Source organism: Epinephelus moara, chromosome 17 (genome assembly GCF_006386435.1).
Source record: "Epinephelus moara isolate mb chromosome 17, YSFRI_EMoa_1.0, whole genome shotgun sequence".
NCBI classification, from domain to species: Eukaryota; Metazoa; Chordata; class Actinopteri; order Perciformes; family Serranidae; genus Epinephelus; species Epinephelus moara.
In genome coordinates, this window is record NC_065522.1 from 18,582,850 (window position 1) to 18,599,411 (window position 16,562).

Genomic DNA, 16,562 nt, shown 5'->3' on the forward strand with positions numbered 1-16,562 from the left:
ATTGCAGCCACAGATACATATGCTTTGAAACACTCCCCTCTGGCAGAAAGCTGCAGCCCATCAGGGCCAAAATCTTTCGCCTCACGCAGCTGCCCGTACTTCTTAAGCCTCCTACAGACTGTGAGATTTTATCAATCATATAAGTTTAGTGCAAGCTACACTGTGCGACATGGATCTAATAAACTTGGGTATGGCATCAGGTTTGATGTATGGAGGCTGTATGATGACAGCGCCTACTGAATCACAGTCTACGTCGTATGATAGCTTCCCATACTGAGTGCGCAAGGATGCTGCATGGGTTATTACTTCTCCAACGGTGAAGCATGACATAGAGGGTCACATTATTAAAATAACCTAAAGTTTTGTGGGCACTATATACTAGGGTGTGTCTGTGGGTGTGTTTGCTAGCTGCTAGGTTGCTCATCTGGCAGCTACAACTCTGCCCCTATTTCCTTCCATGCTTCGTCCTTCTTTACGTGATCATGGTAAGAGCTGGAGGACACATCGTACAGGCAAAGCTTCTGCTGCCACAACTCCACAGGGTTTTCCTCTTTGCTGGAATCCCACACTTTTCTATTGGCGCTCCTTAGCAAGCTGCTATCTGTCTGTTTGTTTGGGTTTAGCGCCAGTGTGTCATTTCATGCTGCATTTCTGTTGGTTGGTTAGTAGACTAGGTCGTAACAGCAGTCACACTATGAGATGGGCATCCCATATTTTTGACACTGTCAGAATTTTATCCCAGACTGTCTTTGATCGCAAGACCGTAACAATTGCTATCCCTGAGCCACCATTTTAGAGCCACAACCAAAGATATTGGCACATTCCTTTCACATTGGTCTTGTTTTGTTTGAGTCAACCCAAAATCACATAGTGAAGACCAGGCTATGCTATCTCATCCTCTCTTGCGCATATTTTCTTACTTGTACTTATACTGTGAACTTTTACATCCTCAGACAATAATTTGCACGTTGCTGCATAACTGTATACTGTAAAACTGTAATAGACACTTTAATAACAGACATATTTTTTTACATATTCTTGTATTTTTTCATAATTTATTGTACTTTTTTTTTTATTTTTCTTTGGTGTTATGTCTTTATACTTTTGTACTGTGTTAACCGTTACGCCCCAAATTACAAAGTTAAATTCCTTGTATGTGGAAACATACTGAGCAACAAACCATTTCTGATTCTCATTCTGTGTAATATTTCCTTCTGAAATGAAGTGGACCAGAAGTATGAAGTAATATAAACTATGAATACTCAAGTAAAGGACAAGTACTTACAAACTGTACTTGTGCTAGTAGGTCTGCTTGCTTTTTGCTGCTACTCCAATCAAACCAACGATAAAAAAACCCTGCCATCAGAGGAAATGCTGTACGTTTGTTAGACCACAGGGAATGTTTTTGGGTTTCTGTTAATTCAAAACCGCCATGTATACTAATGCTACTACTCTCTGTCTCTGTGGATCCTCATGAACGTAGCAAACACCCATGGTCACATTAACTATATTTGGTTAAATGTTTAATTACACAAATATAGAAAACAGAGGCTTTTCTGCTTCTTTACTCAGGCTCTCCTCCCACATATCCACCTTCTCTTCACCTCAGGGTGTGCCTCTCCACACCTTCTGCACTCACACACACACACACACACACACACACACACACACACACACACACACACCTCATTAGAGTTACCTGTCAGTCAGTCTTTCATGGCTTAGCAAACACTTCCCTCTATTAGTGGTAGTCGGCCTGTATGTGCTGACAGCCCTGCTGGCCATCATGGTGGTCTGTCTGAATCAGAGACTGATGTGAGGAAACTCCCATTTCTAAAAAGAGTGGTTCAGTTTTGAATCTCACCCCAAAGTCTGTTGTCTTTTGTGGCCCACTGCTCACTCTAACACATTTTTCAGTAAAAATTTCTGTGGTTGAAAGTCTACTCAAACAAAACATGTATTTTTAGTAGAAGATTGTTGTTTGCACATATCCTCCCTGCTCTGTTGGAGGATGTGACTTCTGCTTTTTTAGACAAAACAATGATCCTTATCGTACCTTTAGCACCGCTCAGCCTCGCTCTGTGCGTGTGCGTGCCCTCTCAGTCCCACCCAGGTATTGCATGCCACCAGCTGCACGCTCAAAAATGTAGTTGATCTCGTGTTCAGGGTGACGTTCATTACAACTGACGTGGCAAGCTGCCAAAACAGCAGCCACCCACTTCTTCACCTGCGTGCCAGGAAACAGCACTGTAGCTCACCCAACCACTTGTGGAGGAGGGTGTGCATGTTTTTGAGTGTATGTATGAGGGCCACGTGTCCTCACAAAGACAGGACGATGGGAAAAGCCTTCAGATCTGAGAGCATTTTGATCAGAGGTTTATGATTCCAAATCCTTTTTTAGCCAAGTATGTTTGGGCACACCAGGAATTTGACTTTGGTTTCCAGTGGCTCTAAATGTACCCACATACAAAAAACAAACATATGCTATTATATTAATAGCTAGCACTCTTTGTGTTTCCCAGGGCAGTGTTTTCCTGTTGAGCTGCGGTTTAAGGATAGTAACAAAAGAGGGAATTAAGTGCTAAAAAGGCTGTAACTTTGGACGACACCCACTCACTTTGTGTGACTCACTCTGCTTAGGCCTCATGTAAACTTCAGCTGACCTTTGGAAGCTTTAGGAATAATGGATCTTTTAATGTCCAGTAAGGGAGGAATAATTACAGCAAGCAAAGCCTGTTTAAATGTTCACATGGACACCTGACTATTGTTTTAAAGTGGAAACAGACAAAATTTGATACTCTTTGGTGACTGTGGATGGCTACCAAGCGGCAACCCCCGAGGCTGAAAAATGAAGCCAATGTGGAAGTGCCAAAAACTGCAGTTCCTCTAATGGTAACTTGAGGCTGTCTCTAAGAGTGAACCCTGATGTGAAAATGTCCAGCTTAACAGCAGTAATTAACATGTTTACAGCCTGGTCGAAAAAATGGTTTTGGTCTCTACAGTTTATTTCCTCATTTAAGACAACTGCATGGGGGGTGAATTTTTACATAACTCATTTACATAATAATAGTATAAGTATGATCATAATAATAGCAGTAGTAGAAGGCATCAGGCAGGACCACAGCTGCAGCGTAACCACAACACACGATCCAGGTGTAGCCGTGATTTGAGGGAACCTGCGAGACAGCGGAGCACAAAGGCTCCAAAAAAAAAGGCAATTTAGTGACATACAGAGAGAGAAGACGAGAAGGCTCTCAGTGTATTGTAGAAGGGTCACCCAGCAGACTAGGCCTGTATCAGCCTAACTAGGGGCTGGTCCAAGGCAAGTCTGAGCCAGCCCTAACTATAAGCTTTACCAACTTGAATAGGGATAAAATGATTTAATGTTGCAGCTCTTCTAGACCAGTGGTTCCCAATTGGTCCAGCCACGGGATCCAGATTTCTCCTTAGTCATTAGTTCAAAGTCCACACAGAATAATAAGTTAAGGCGGCATGTTTGCGTTTGGCCATGCAACTGGGTCTCACTCCGAAGTAGTCGAAATCCGGCTCTTGGGCAGTGACTTCCAGGTTCAGACACTGATGAAAAAAGCGGTCCTTAAATGCCTTAAATGTCAGCATGATAAGCTGATGACCACCATTATATTATAGGAAATGACACTTCAAAATAAAAGCTCTGATTGGGAAATTTGCTGTTCTTAAAAATAATGTGTGTTTGTTATGAACCGGTAGGTCGCAGGTCCATTCAGAATGGACCTGCGACCTACCGGTTGGGAACCACTGTTCTAGACTTCACAAATGTTAATGCCATAACTCGAGCGTTCATTTTCCGAGAGATCGTACTCAGTGGCAAAGAGAATTGCAGAGTGAAAGTGAGGCTTATAGGGAACCAATCTAAACACTGATGATGTCATTGCCACTACAATATGCAATCAACATTTACTTCATAACTGAAAACAAAAACCTTGTCTATTTACCTTTTACAACAGACTCTGACATTTTACTTTATGCCCCCATTTCACATGTACAGTATAAGAGGTATATGATTGATTAATAAATGGTTTATGCCTCACTTATGTGTTTATTAATGTATTTGTCAACAACTATAACTCCTCCTGTGGACACCCATAACTGGAGGCTGGTATATCTTTGCAAATTGGCTTGCTCTTGCATACTTTGTTCAGCATCAAATAACTGTAAAGGGATGGGTTGGAAGGGTGCAGGATCTGGGTTCCCAGTTGTGAGGTAACAAGTTTATGTAAGAACCATGCAAGTACATGCAACAATGACGAGGATAAAATACAAATGGGTGTGTATGAGCAGCTCTACATGGGCATCTACTGAGACTACTTTAGGTTTTTGATAGCTTTTTTTTTTTTTTTTTTTGTCATTTTTACAATCCAAACCTCTTCAGTTCACATATTTACATCTCTATGTGAATGAGTGTATATATAAGAGGGTGTTGGCCCTGCTAAGCATGCAGATAAGAGTTGTGTCTGGGCTCCTGCAGGAATGCAGCAGGTACTATACATTAAAATCCAGACAGCGTTTCCATGACTGCTTTTGAAGTGGTGGTTTCCTGGAGCAGTGTTGCCAAACTCATTCCTGTCTTTTTGTGTTGATATAATTCCTAATTCCTCCTCTTACTTGTTGGAATGTTCATTGAAGAAAGAGACAACAGCAGCCAGTGAATGAGAGCTTGACCTGCCAGTGAGCGAGCATAAATTAACTTCGCAGCAGCGGAGCAGGGATTCAAATCCAATCGCTGCAGAAACATGGAGGTTATGACTAGATTGTGTGTCACCACAGTAAATGCCGACTGGCCCTTAAAAAACCCTGTTGGTAACCACCACCTGATTCTCAGGCATACACTCTCTCACACACACACACACATACACACACACACGGGCTGACCACAGCTCTTTGTGGAGACTTTTAAGTCACTCTCAGGAAATCCATGGCAACCACTTGTTGAAGCCTCACTGCTTGTTGCTAAGTGATGGGATGTATTGGACCAGAAAATCCCTCCATTGACACTCCCTCCACCCCCTTCTCCACCCACTCCTCTCCCTACCCCATCCCTCCCCGCCCATGGACCGCAGCCAAAACAACCCACATATATGCACTAACTTCCGTTACAGGGCGAGAAGCGTTGCTTTGGGACTCTGCCAAATTCAACCTGTATTTAAATACGCTGTACACCAAAACAGGTTAAAGGATGCTGTTAGAACTTTTAATTATTGACAAAGTACATGTTCCACATATCTCCATGCTTTAGTACAATCTAAAAAAAATAATTCTACAACAAAATCAAATTAACTGCACCCACGCTGGTTCTTTGCAAAGATTTTTTTTAAGGTGGTTACATTGATTCCCCAGTTAAAACTTTTTTTGAAGAACCCTTCTTTGTGTCTATATGGTTCATGAGTCCTTGAAATTGTTTCAAAGGTTCCTAATGAGGTTTAAGGGATTCTTGAGGGACTCAGGAAGTTCCATAAGAGGTTCTGGGGGTCCAGGAAGGAATAGTATATCTAATAGTGAGCCTGGTCTCTTAAGAAAAACATGAAATGAGCACAAAGTCCTAACACTGCATGACATGGTGACCAGTAAACAGTGCCAATGCAAAGTCAATGAGGATCTATTTTTCATGGTTGACACAGGAATTGAGTATAAACAGTGAGAAAGTCAGCATATGGGCAGGTGGGAGGGGTGGTGGATGGGTCAAACAAACATGGACTTTCAACCAGGAGATCGCTGTCTGTGTCCCGTGCGAATCCAAAAGTCACATCGGTACATGACTGTAAAGACTTCACATAACTACGCAAAGTACTTTACAAGGTACTTATAGCCCATACAGTTATTTTAACCGAAACCACAATGTTTTCTCTAAACTTAACCAAGTAATTTTTTTGTTTTTCAATCCAACCGTGTTCCTTCTTTCCCTAAACCTGGCATAACTGCGACCATTTCACAACACACTGCAACTGTACGTAATAGACTTGGCATTGTTTTTGTGTTGTCAGCTCATTATCATGTCCCGAGTGAAACCAAAACTCAACGTAGTTAGGCGACTCTACAGACTTTACTTCACTATGCAAAGTACTTTACGTGGGTACTTTACATAACTATGCAAGTATGCAAGTACTTAAGTAAATAGGTTTACCTCACTTAAGACTCCTGCATAATTAATTTCACAAAAACCATGATCTTTTCCTAAAAATAGCTAGTCTGTTTTTTGTTCTCCAAACCCAACCAAGTGTTTTTTTCCCTAAACCTCTCGTATCTGCAGCTGTTTCACAACAAAACTGTAACCGTTCGTAATAGACTTGGCATTGTCAGTGTTTTCAGCAAGTAATTGTAACATATTTCGTTCCCAGTCCCACCACCACCTGGAGACTGCTGTTCGTGTTCCCTATGAAACCAAAACTCAACGTAGTTACACAACTCTACAGACTTTACGTAACTACCCAAAGTAGCTACTTTATGTGGGTACTTTGTGTAACTGTGCAAGAAAAAGGGTTTACGTCATTTAAGATCCCTACGTAGTTATTTTGTCCCTACCCATGATGTTTTCCTAAAGTTAACTATGTTTTTTGGTTCTCTAAACCCAACCGAGCAGTTTTCTTTCCCTAAAAGCTGAAAAAGACGTAACCTGACGTAAATGGAAATGTTTCGCAACAAAACTGACAGTTCTCTACAAACTTTTGCATTGTTTTTGTGCTTTCAGCACAATATTTTATCACATTTCATGCCCACTACCATGTAATGTTAATGTTAAGAGGTCGTCTCCATTACATATATTTCTGAGACTGTGTTGTAACAGGCCTGGATAAAAGTGAAACTATGATTTTACCATAATTTCACACATGACCGATCCTCAACGCTGAAATGTGGCAGAAATGATGTCAGTTGTTGTCTCAGCATTAAAGCAATATTGAAACAATGTTTAATTGTGATGTTTCTAAAAAAGTTCGCAAAATTCTCTTCAGAAAGAATTTTGAAACAACATTTGAAGTTTATAGAACAACATTGTGAAATCAATGTTGAGTCATCTTTCAGAATCAGAACATAATTTAACAGTAATTCAACATGGTGTATTACATTGATACAACAGTGAATAAACATGACAATGGCAGCTGGGTTATCACTAGAAATCCTCCCATACACACGACTGTCCCATCTGTAGACAAGTTTCATAATGAAATACTAACCTAACTAAAATGTACCGTATCATCATCATCACCTGTGAACTCACATTCAGAGATAGTTTGAGAAGCTACTGGTTTTACAGCGACCCCCCTGCATCTGTTCTCCTCCTCCTCCGGTTGATCCTGGTGCCCTCATCTTTTCTCCCCCTCCTCTCCCTCCTATCCCCTCCCCTCAGTGACCGATTAGCCGGTGCGGGGTTCTCTCCCATTTCCATGAGAAAGGCGGCGGTCGGTGAAAGGGTTAAGCCAGAGGACGAAGCCCCAAAAAGCAGCCCTAATTTTCTGCCCGGCGGGGGAGTGGGGGAAGCGGGGAGAGGGAACAAAGACGCCCGGGGGAGGAGCGGAGACTCCGGCTTTACTATATGCACCTGCGGCCTGAAAAGCCTCGGACAATGCGCCTCCGACACGGCCAATTACGAACGGGCCATCCACCCGCTTTCTCTGTGGAGAGACGTGGGGGAGGAGGGGAGTGAAAGGGAGGAGGAGGGGGCGATGGGGAAAGTGAATTTTAAAAGAGGGTAAAGATAAGAAAGTAAATAATCGAGCTTTAAATCATTCCAGGCACTATAGACTGCCGCCCCCCATTCACCCTCACCCATCACATCTTCCCACCCCGGCAAGACACCCGTGTTCCCCCGCTAATGTTCACTTTTGTCCGCAGGTTTATTCTGAGTGGCCCCGGGCAGAGCTGACGGCTCCGCCTGTGAAGACGCTGTGAAAGTGAAAAAAAAGGTCGGTTTTGATTGCTGGTATGCCATTCTTATTTTCTGTAATGATGCGGATGGGTGAGGTCATGTTTGAAGCAACAGCTGAGAAACAGCAAAACTCATCTGGTGACACGCACATAACCTGAGGAGATTGTAAAGCCCGTGGTTAGATTGAGAATGGGCAGATTAGGCTAATAGGATCAATAATAATAAACTGTGAGAAATATATCAGAAAAAATACATCTTCAATTTGCCCATTTAATTTAAAAACAATAAAGAGACTATATGGAGAAATGTACTCAAAACCATGCACTTTAGCCCTACATTAATCAGTTTGATCCTCATCTTGATCTGATTTAGAATTTTAAATAGTTGCCCTACTACTGACTTTAATTCATTTCTGTGGGATGTAAAAACTGTCTTGTAATTAACCACACAAGTCTGCATTCATCTTTTCAAATCAACCTGCACTTCCAAGTGGATACCATGCACTAATAATCACAATTTAGCAAAAAAAATAAATAAAAAAAATATAGCACATTTGATGTTTGTTGGGATGATTTAAATATTTGTAGCAAAAAAGTTTTGTAACTTATTTTTATATCACACGGAAGTTGGGAAAAGCATTTCCTGCTAAAATGCGTGTGAACGCTGACAGCTGAATCCAAAGGCATTGCTGAAAATGCAGAAAGATTAAACAAAGTGAAAGACATGAAAGCTCAAACACACTGACTTTACTGTTGAAAAACATGGAGTTAAAATGTAAAACTGGCAGAATAAGAAGCTAAATTGAAATGCTCCATACTTTAAATAGAATAAAAAGTAGAAAAACATTGAACACAAGCATAATTGTCTTCAAAAGGCATAACATTTTGACATCTGAATGGTTTCTGTAGCTGAAAGTTTGCAGAAGTAGTTGTCAATTGAATTAATGCAATGCTAAGAATTAATTCAGATCTGAAACAACAGCCTGGTTTGTCAAATCCTTTGCATCAACTAAATGCTTTTTCATGGGATAAAACTAACAATAATGGTATAGCCAACAAATATGCACAACTTAAACTCAGTGGCCACTTTATTAGGTCCACCTGTGATACAATGGCTCAGCCATAAATTGTATCTTTATAAAAATTATAATGTTCAGTTTTGGTGGATGCTGTCAACTCTGTGTTATTGAGTTTGTAGTGAGTATTGCGGGATGGACTGCATTCTGTGTGTGCTTAAAGTTGTTTCTAATATTCTGCCTCCTCATGTATGTTAATGACTCAGTGTGTCAACAGGTGTCAGACACTTCAATTTAAAGCTCTTTAAGACCTTTTTAAGATAATTTCTAATAAAACAAAAGAAGATAAAGATACATTTTTGGACAAATCATTGCTTATTCAAGCATTGCAGGTATGTATAAGGCTAACAAGTAGCCTATATGTGGTTCCATGAGAAGGTCAGTTTTATATAGGAATATGGGTGTCAGAGTGCAGTGTTAGGTTTAAGGATTTGTAATTTTAGAGATATGGACTTTGACACAGAACAGCTTGACTAATTCTGACAAAACAAAATTAGATTTATAAATGAAAAAAGATCAGATGTTTGTGGCAATTAAGCAGTCACAAATCCAAATTCAAGACTACTAAATGATTTTTAAGGCCCAATACTAATTGAATTTAAGACACTTAAAGACCTGCAGACACCCTGTGAATGCACAAAACACCTCTCGATATGTAGACCACGAATAGACAACTTAGAGTTGAACAGCTGAACATTATTCAGATTATTAGACACCATCAGCTGATGAAAGCTTTAGATAAAAACTATTGAGTGGACGTGGACTTAGATTTTTCGTCAAATGATTCTAAGCTTTGAAAAGGCCACATTTGTGGCAAAGCTGTTGACCTAATAAAGTGGCCAATTAATGTATTTTTGTTGTGGTGTGAGAAGGTTTTTCACTCTTTGGCTGAACTAAAAGTACACAAACATTTACCGTGACATCATTAATGAAAAAAGGATTTGTACTTTTTATTAATATTGTCATGAATGCCATAACAAAAGATTTTTTTTTAATAAAAAAGGAATCAAGACTCTTAGTATAAGAGCCTAAAAATGTATACATTATTTACATGAATGCTACATACAGTAACTCTAGCATATGGCAGCATTTACATACAAGAGAATTCATTCTAAAAAATAGAGATACGAGTCAGTATAAAAGTTAAACACTTGGGTAACAATGTAAACATTCACGCATTACTTTAATAAAACTGCTCTCCCTTTTTTTCCATTAAAAAAAATAAGTCAGGCATCTGTTTCCAGTGCATGTCGAGTTAGTAATGGAATGCTTCAAAGTTAAAACTGTCTGAATCATCTACCACATTCAATATTCACAGTTTCTGTAGGCTGAAAATAAAAGTTCCCTTTAGGTCCATAGCAGCACTAGTAACCAGACAGCAGGCTAAGACAGAAAAATAGACAAATGACAGCACTGTCAGATTGAGAGAACCACGATTAAAAGCACTTGTTACTTTATATAATGATAGAGTTACCCACAGGTAAAAGCTGGAATGTGAAACTCATTTTGATACATTCTCTTTACTGGTAGTAAAAACACAAAGAATTAACAGGTCATTAAAAAAACATGCCTGGACGGGCTTTTGTCAATCCAGTGCACTTTGTGGAAGACATCACTTGCAAGTCTTAATCTGCTATTTGGAATAAAACAACTGAAATGTAGCATTTCATATTAAATTTCATTCACTTACTGGAAGAAAAGAGCCTAAAAACAATATCTTGCCTAGAGCAAAGTGACAACTCAGGATGCTGCCAGAACAATGCATCATTTACATCAAAAGATCAAATCTAAAACTAAATATAGTGAATAAAACTCATACAGGCAGCAGAAACAGCAGTGACGTGGTGTGACCGAGGACACTAGACCTGCTGAAATGTACCAGCATGGCTCTCCGTTCTTAGCGACACCACAGATCAAAGAAGCCAGTGTGCTCTGTTTGTCTCCCGTGGATGCGGTGCTGATTGTCCAACAGGTGTTTCCCGTGTCATCCAACAAGATTTCATCAGTTAAAAATAAAATATAAAAAACACAAGAGTACTAAACCAAAGTCAAGGCACAAAGAGTTCATTTTATAAAAAAAAAAACAGCTCTGTCGTTCATGTTGTGCATTTCCTTCCCATGATCCCCACCGGCACCCGGCTGCTCTCCAGCTCCGCTCGCACATCAGGACGACGACGAGCGATTCAGCTCAGGTGATTCGTCCGTCACCGGCTGAGAGATTGTGATCCGTCGACCAGGTTAGCAGGTCATCTGTGCATCTGTGTCGGCGGCGGGCACTGGCTCTGTGGAAGACTAAACCTGCTAACTGGACCAGTCTGCCGGCACCTACTGGGTATGGTGGAAGTGTCATGAGTGCCAGTGTCGCAAGTGTTTAGAGTGGTATTAAAGGGGTCTTTTGACTCATTATGGATAAGTTCTAAAATACAAAAAAAAAAGACAGAGAAAGACATTTCCTTATATGTACACAATAAACAGACGTGGCCCCTGTCTTCACTGCAGCCATCATGGAGAGAAGTCTGCTGGAGGGTGGAGGGCAGGGAGGAGTCTCCGCTCTGTACGTGTGGTGGTGGGTGTGTGTAACTCATGTGGCACCAAAGAGGTAGAAGAACAGCTTTTTGGGACTGTAAGACTACTGAATGCGGGGAAAAGTGGTTTTTCCTTCACGTTTTCTGTCTCTTTGCTTTGCCAGTCTAAAGCCCACCCCCCCACTCCCAACACCCGACTCCATCTCCCGTCCCGCCAGCTGTGCATCGTGAGCATTTCTGTTCCTCCCACTCAGATAACCCTCCCGCCCCCACGACTCCCACTTCCAGTCCTAGATGTGTGTGAGTGGGACGGTTCCGGTGAGGTAGTGCTGCTGGACGCTGGTGTAGCCCCTCTGTGCTGCCGTGGGGTCGCCGGCATCCCCTCCTGGTCCGGGAATGTACATGCTGATCATGTCCCTGAGGTCGCCCTGCAAAGGGCCGCGGTGGTGGTTGGGCGTTCCCGTCGGAGGCGAGTGGGACACTGGTTCTGCTTTCACCATGGACATGGTGACGGGGCTGGGCTGCTGGGGACTGCTGCTGTATGACATGGGGCTGCAGGAGAGAAGATGACACGAGTTAAAATTGAAATCTAGACGCCTGATTAACGGGAGAAATCAGACCATACATGCACCATATAAATGTAGAAGTCAGACTTATCTCAAAAACTTCTCCCATGACTTTCGATTTCTATGATACTCTGCTGCAGTAATAAGTTGTCTTTCATCTTGCTGCACTTAAGTCACACAATATCAAGCCCCTGTCCTGCACTTTTGCAGTAGAGAATGTGCCATGTGCAGTGGATCTGTAATGTGCTGCAGGTATAAATGCTGAAGCAGGTCAAAACTCATTTCCAATTTTTGACACCTGGTTTTCTTTTATGAGATTAAAATAAACTTGAAAATATAGACCAAATATTTAAATCCTCAAGAAGACAACCACTGTCCCAAATCAGCAGCATTAAACTAATGAACTAAGGGGAAGGAAGCTCCGAGTGCTTTGGCCAAAACAACAGACTAAACACATCGATCTGTAACCGTATCTAAATGAAACAACACTGAAGCTACGTTTTTGATGTAAAATCACCGTCATCAACATCCTAATCTAAACTGAAGCAGAATCTTAAGTTTCTCTCAAAGGTTAAGGAAAGTTGCATCTACTTGAGTACAATTTTAAGTAATTTGTGTTATCACTCACTATTCGTATTTTGTAATCGTACTTTTTTTCACCACCACAATACTATCACAGTCAGGCACCTCTGCTTTTCACCAGTCTGAGCACAAAAACTTTAGTTTGCCATAGGACAAGTGAATTCATCGTAGGGTACAGTGATGAGTCTTGACACAACATCATCAGGTGATGAAAACATTTACACAAGTCTTAAGAATAAGAACTTAAAGGCTAACTGTCACTTTAAGAGAAATAAACCAATATAGCAGAACAGGACATTAGAGCTGCTCTACTACCACCACAATATGACCAGGACCAGACACTCAAACATGGGTGGATGGATGATTCTACTTGAAACATGCTCGGAGTAATAGAGCCTTGGAGCATGTCAGCTACATCCTCATATTTAGGACCAAAAAAATGACATCAGACAGCCAAAATAAAATCCTTCATGTGGTCAACACAGCGTCAGGACAACAGGAGACACAATGGGAGAACAGGACTTCATTATGCCCAAATGACTGAGGGGAGAGTCATGGAGATGTGTCACTTTAGTGTTGCTGTGGAGACACCTGCCAACACACAACATCGCATCCAATTCAGATGGTTTTAATATGTCGATATTTTATTAATATCCTGATAGGAGACTAGAAATAATCTTAGATTTGTGATATTGGCATATCTTGAGTGTTGTCTTTTACTGGTTTTAAAGGAATTACAGTAAAGTGCTGTAATTTTCTGGACTGCTTTATTAATTGCCTCTAGCCACTTAGTCATCATATCCACATTACTGATGGTTAATTATCAAAAGTCTCATTGTGGAAATATTCTGTGAAAGCACCGAAAGTCTATCCTAAAATATCGTCACAATATTGCTATCGAGGTATTTGATAAAAATGTTGCGATATTTGATTTTCTCCATACGGCCCTGCCCTGAGTTTTATATTATATAAAAACAAAAAAAGTGAAATTTGTTTAAAAAATACTATTTGAATTTAAAACTCAAACTCACAATCCAAGTTTTCTGAGACTCAGCTGACAAGAGATTCTGACCGATCTCTTTCTCACTTAAAAAACTTGCTAATATTGTTTGTTACTGTTCAGTACAGGACGGGACGGGCATCGACAAGTTTGGCCTCCAAACATGACTCAAAGCTCCTGACGAGCTGATAACACGCATCAAAACGTCTCTCAGGGGAAGCTCTAAAGGATTCCACCTGCTGGAGAACAAAGATGTCTGAAACGTTCACACTGAAGTAGAGTCATCAGTCAAAAAAAGGACCCAATGATCAGATACTGGAAAAAAATTCCATCCATCCTCACATTTGTCAAAGTCTTTGTACTTTCTGGGGATGGGGAGGGGGGGGTAGGAGACCTGAAGGCAGGAGGCAAAGACCCCAGAAGTGTAAGTGGGACAATGCTTTAGCAGGAATGGGGGATTGTGGGTAGAGGACCACACACAGAGCCGTCCTTCCTACCGTCAAGTCATCCTGATCAACATTCCGGGCAGGACCCAGCCCAGAGCAGAGCGTCACACGCATAACAAGTAGGCAGCAGACTGAAGCCTGTTGTTCCATCGTAGGCCGTGTTCCTCAGTGACTCAATGGGACTGAATGTACTTTATCTCAACATTTCCACCTGATTAAAGTCTCACTTCTGAGTGCCATCTCACATCAGCCACTCTGTAGACTGAGGGTGGATTTTTAGACCATTTCTGATCACTTTAGTTTGTGTTATTTCACATTTGTCCAAACTCTAATCAGATATTGTCAAAAAAAAAAAAGAATTAAAGAAGTGAAAGCTTTATTGCTGCTTCTTAGTTTGTGAACTAACCATCAAGTCACAAACTTTGACTAAAAACTAAAAAACAATTGTGCGAATGTTCATGAAGGAAGTATATTTAGAAAAGGGTTCTGCATTTTGAACTGCTTTTGACTTCACTGCAGAGGTAGTGGCTTGGACAAATAAAATAAACTTCATTGGTATTTCATCTCTGCGCATGCTCTCTGTGATTGTCATTTAAAAGCACAGACACTATTTTATCCGTTTCATTTCATTGAGGAAGCCATCTTCAGGTCAATGAATTACTGGTGCCTTGTGTTCAGATGTTACATTTTAATAGAATTTGTTTTAAAAATTTGCGCCAGATTGTGTGTGACGCAGGTGGATGCGCTGGCACATGCTGGAGACCTTGTTCGGGATTTTTAATCTCTTTTTATTATTAGGCATCTAGGCCTAGTAAGATTTAATCAAAATCGGCCAGCATATTAAACAATGAAATTAAATACATGAAAACCACAATCAAATTTAGCAGTGCTGGCCTTTTATTGGCCTCCATAGTAGCGTTATTAAAAAGGTGCCAAATGCGTCAAATCCATATAAGTTTTTACGCAAATCTTAGTTTTAAAGTGGACACTATTATACACCTGTCCGCAAAACTTCCTGTGGGCTCCACACACTCACCTGTAGGAGTTGGCTCCGTTCATGTACGTCTGCGCCGCCGTCATCGCAGGTGGGTACTGGAGAGCTGACAGGTCATACCGGTGGAGCTGCTGCGTGTAGCCGAGCGCCTCGCCCTGCATGCCGGCGTACCCCCCGGTGGGACCCCAGCCGTAGCTGTCCATCCTCGGGCTGCCACCTTGGCCTTGCGCCGCCGCCAGCAGATTCCCGGCTGACAGCGGGTACTTGCCCACCTGAGTGTCCTTCTTGAGCAGGGGCTTTGTCTTGCGGCGCGGCTTGTACTTGTAGTCGGGGTACTCCTTCATGTGGACCGCGCGGAGCCGCTTGGCCTCGTCGATGAAAGGCCGCTTCTCGGCGTCGGTTAGGAGTTTCCACTCCGCTCCGAGCCGCTTGCTGATCTCTGAGTTGTGCATTTTGGGGTTTTCTTGAGCCATCTTGCGCCTCTGTCCCCTGGACCACACCATAAACGCGTTCATGGGCCGCTTGACTTTATCCATGGGGTCCACTCCAGGTGCGCACGCCGTTTTGGAGCTCGGGTGAGAGTTGCCGTTGCTGCCCATGCTCCCGGTCATGTTGCCGGTGACCGGTGACATTCCCTGGGTGGTTTGGTGAGAAGGTGGCTGGCCGGTCGGCTTCAGCTCGTGCTCCATCATGCTGTACATGTTGGACAGGTGTAGGAAAGTTATGGTGAGTTAGAGAGAAGTTGAAACGCTGAGCACTCAGCAGCCTTTGTCGCCGTCCACCTGGCGACTTGTGGCCAGGTTTCCCTGCAGATTGAACCGGGAGCGCCGGGTGATGCAAATCAACTAATTACTCACGACTCATCCGGGACACACAAACACCGCAGCGGACGAGCAGGTTTCTCTTAAAAGCTGAGCGCGGTAGTGTCAGTCATTACTTTGTTAGTGAAACACACTGAAGACACTGAGCAGCTGCCTCTCCTCCGAGCTGTGAAATAGTTCTCAGCGGAAAACCACTTGTTGTCAGTCGGCCAACTCACACACTGAACTCATCTGCCCGTTCACTCCAAAAGTTCCCCTATTCTCGTGCAGTCAGCCGGCTGTGGACCAATGGGAGAGCGCAGAGCTGCGGTGTGTGTGTGCGCATGCATTTGCAACTGAAAAGGCTCCGAGGGTGCGCGAGACACTTGTTGATGACGGTGGTGGAGAGAGGGGAGGCATTCCTGGGAGACAAGTGTCTTAACATTCAATTATCATCAACTACCTGATGAGACGGCTCACATTTAATCAAAGTTCTCCACCAACAGAGCGTGTTTTTAAAAAATCACTGCTTTTATTTAACCAAATATATTTATTCTGTTGCTGTACTGCATCAGACAAACAAAACACAAGTTCTAGTTAAATATATAAATTAACTAAGCTACATTAAAAAAAATAATAAGTTGAAACAACAAAATATATAGAAAGTAATATAA

General features: G+C 41.9%; 1 protein-coding gene across 1 annotated transcript; it reads right to left on the reverse strand.

Moving 5' to 3' along the window:
* Positions 1-9,900: 9,900 nt before the first annotated feature.
* On the reverse strand, positions 9,901-16,165 carry sox19b (SRY-box transcription factor 19b). Its single transcript, XM_050067121.1, has 2 exons — positions 15,131-16,165; positions 9,901-12,052 (listed from the first exon to the last, which is right to left on the reverse strand). Exons 1-2 carry the CDS (start codon positions 15,787-15,789, stop codon positions 11,791-11,793), a joined length of 921 nt encoding a protein of 306 aa, XP_049923078.1. The 5' UTR covers positions 15,790-16,165; the 3' UTR covers positions 9,901-11,790.
* Positions 16,166-16,562: the final 397 nt, after the last annotated feature.

Coding starts and splice junctions, on each gene's coding strand:
- sox19b (XM_050067121.1), bottom strand. CDS start 15,789: ATGTACAGCATGATGGAGCACGAGCTGAAGCCGACCGGCCAGCCACCT. Junction 12,053..15,130: donor AACGGAGCCAACTCCTACAG/GTGAGTGTGTGG, acceptor TCTCTCCTGCAG/CCCCATGTCATACAGCAGCA.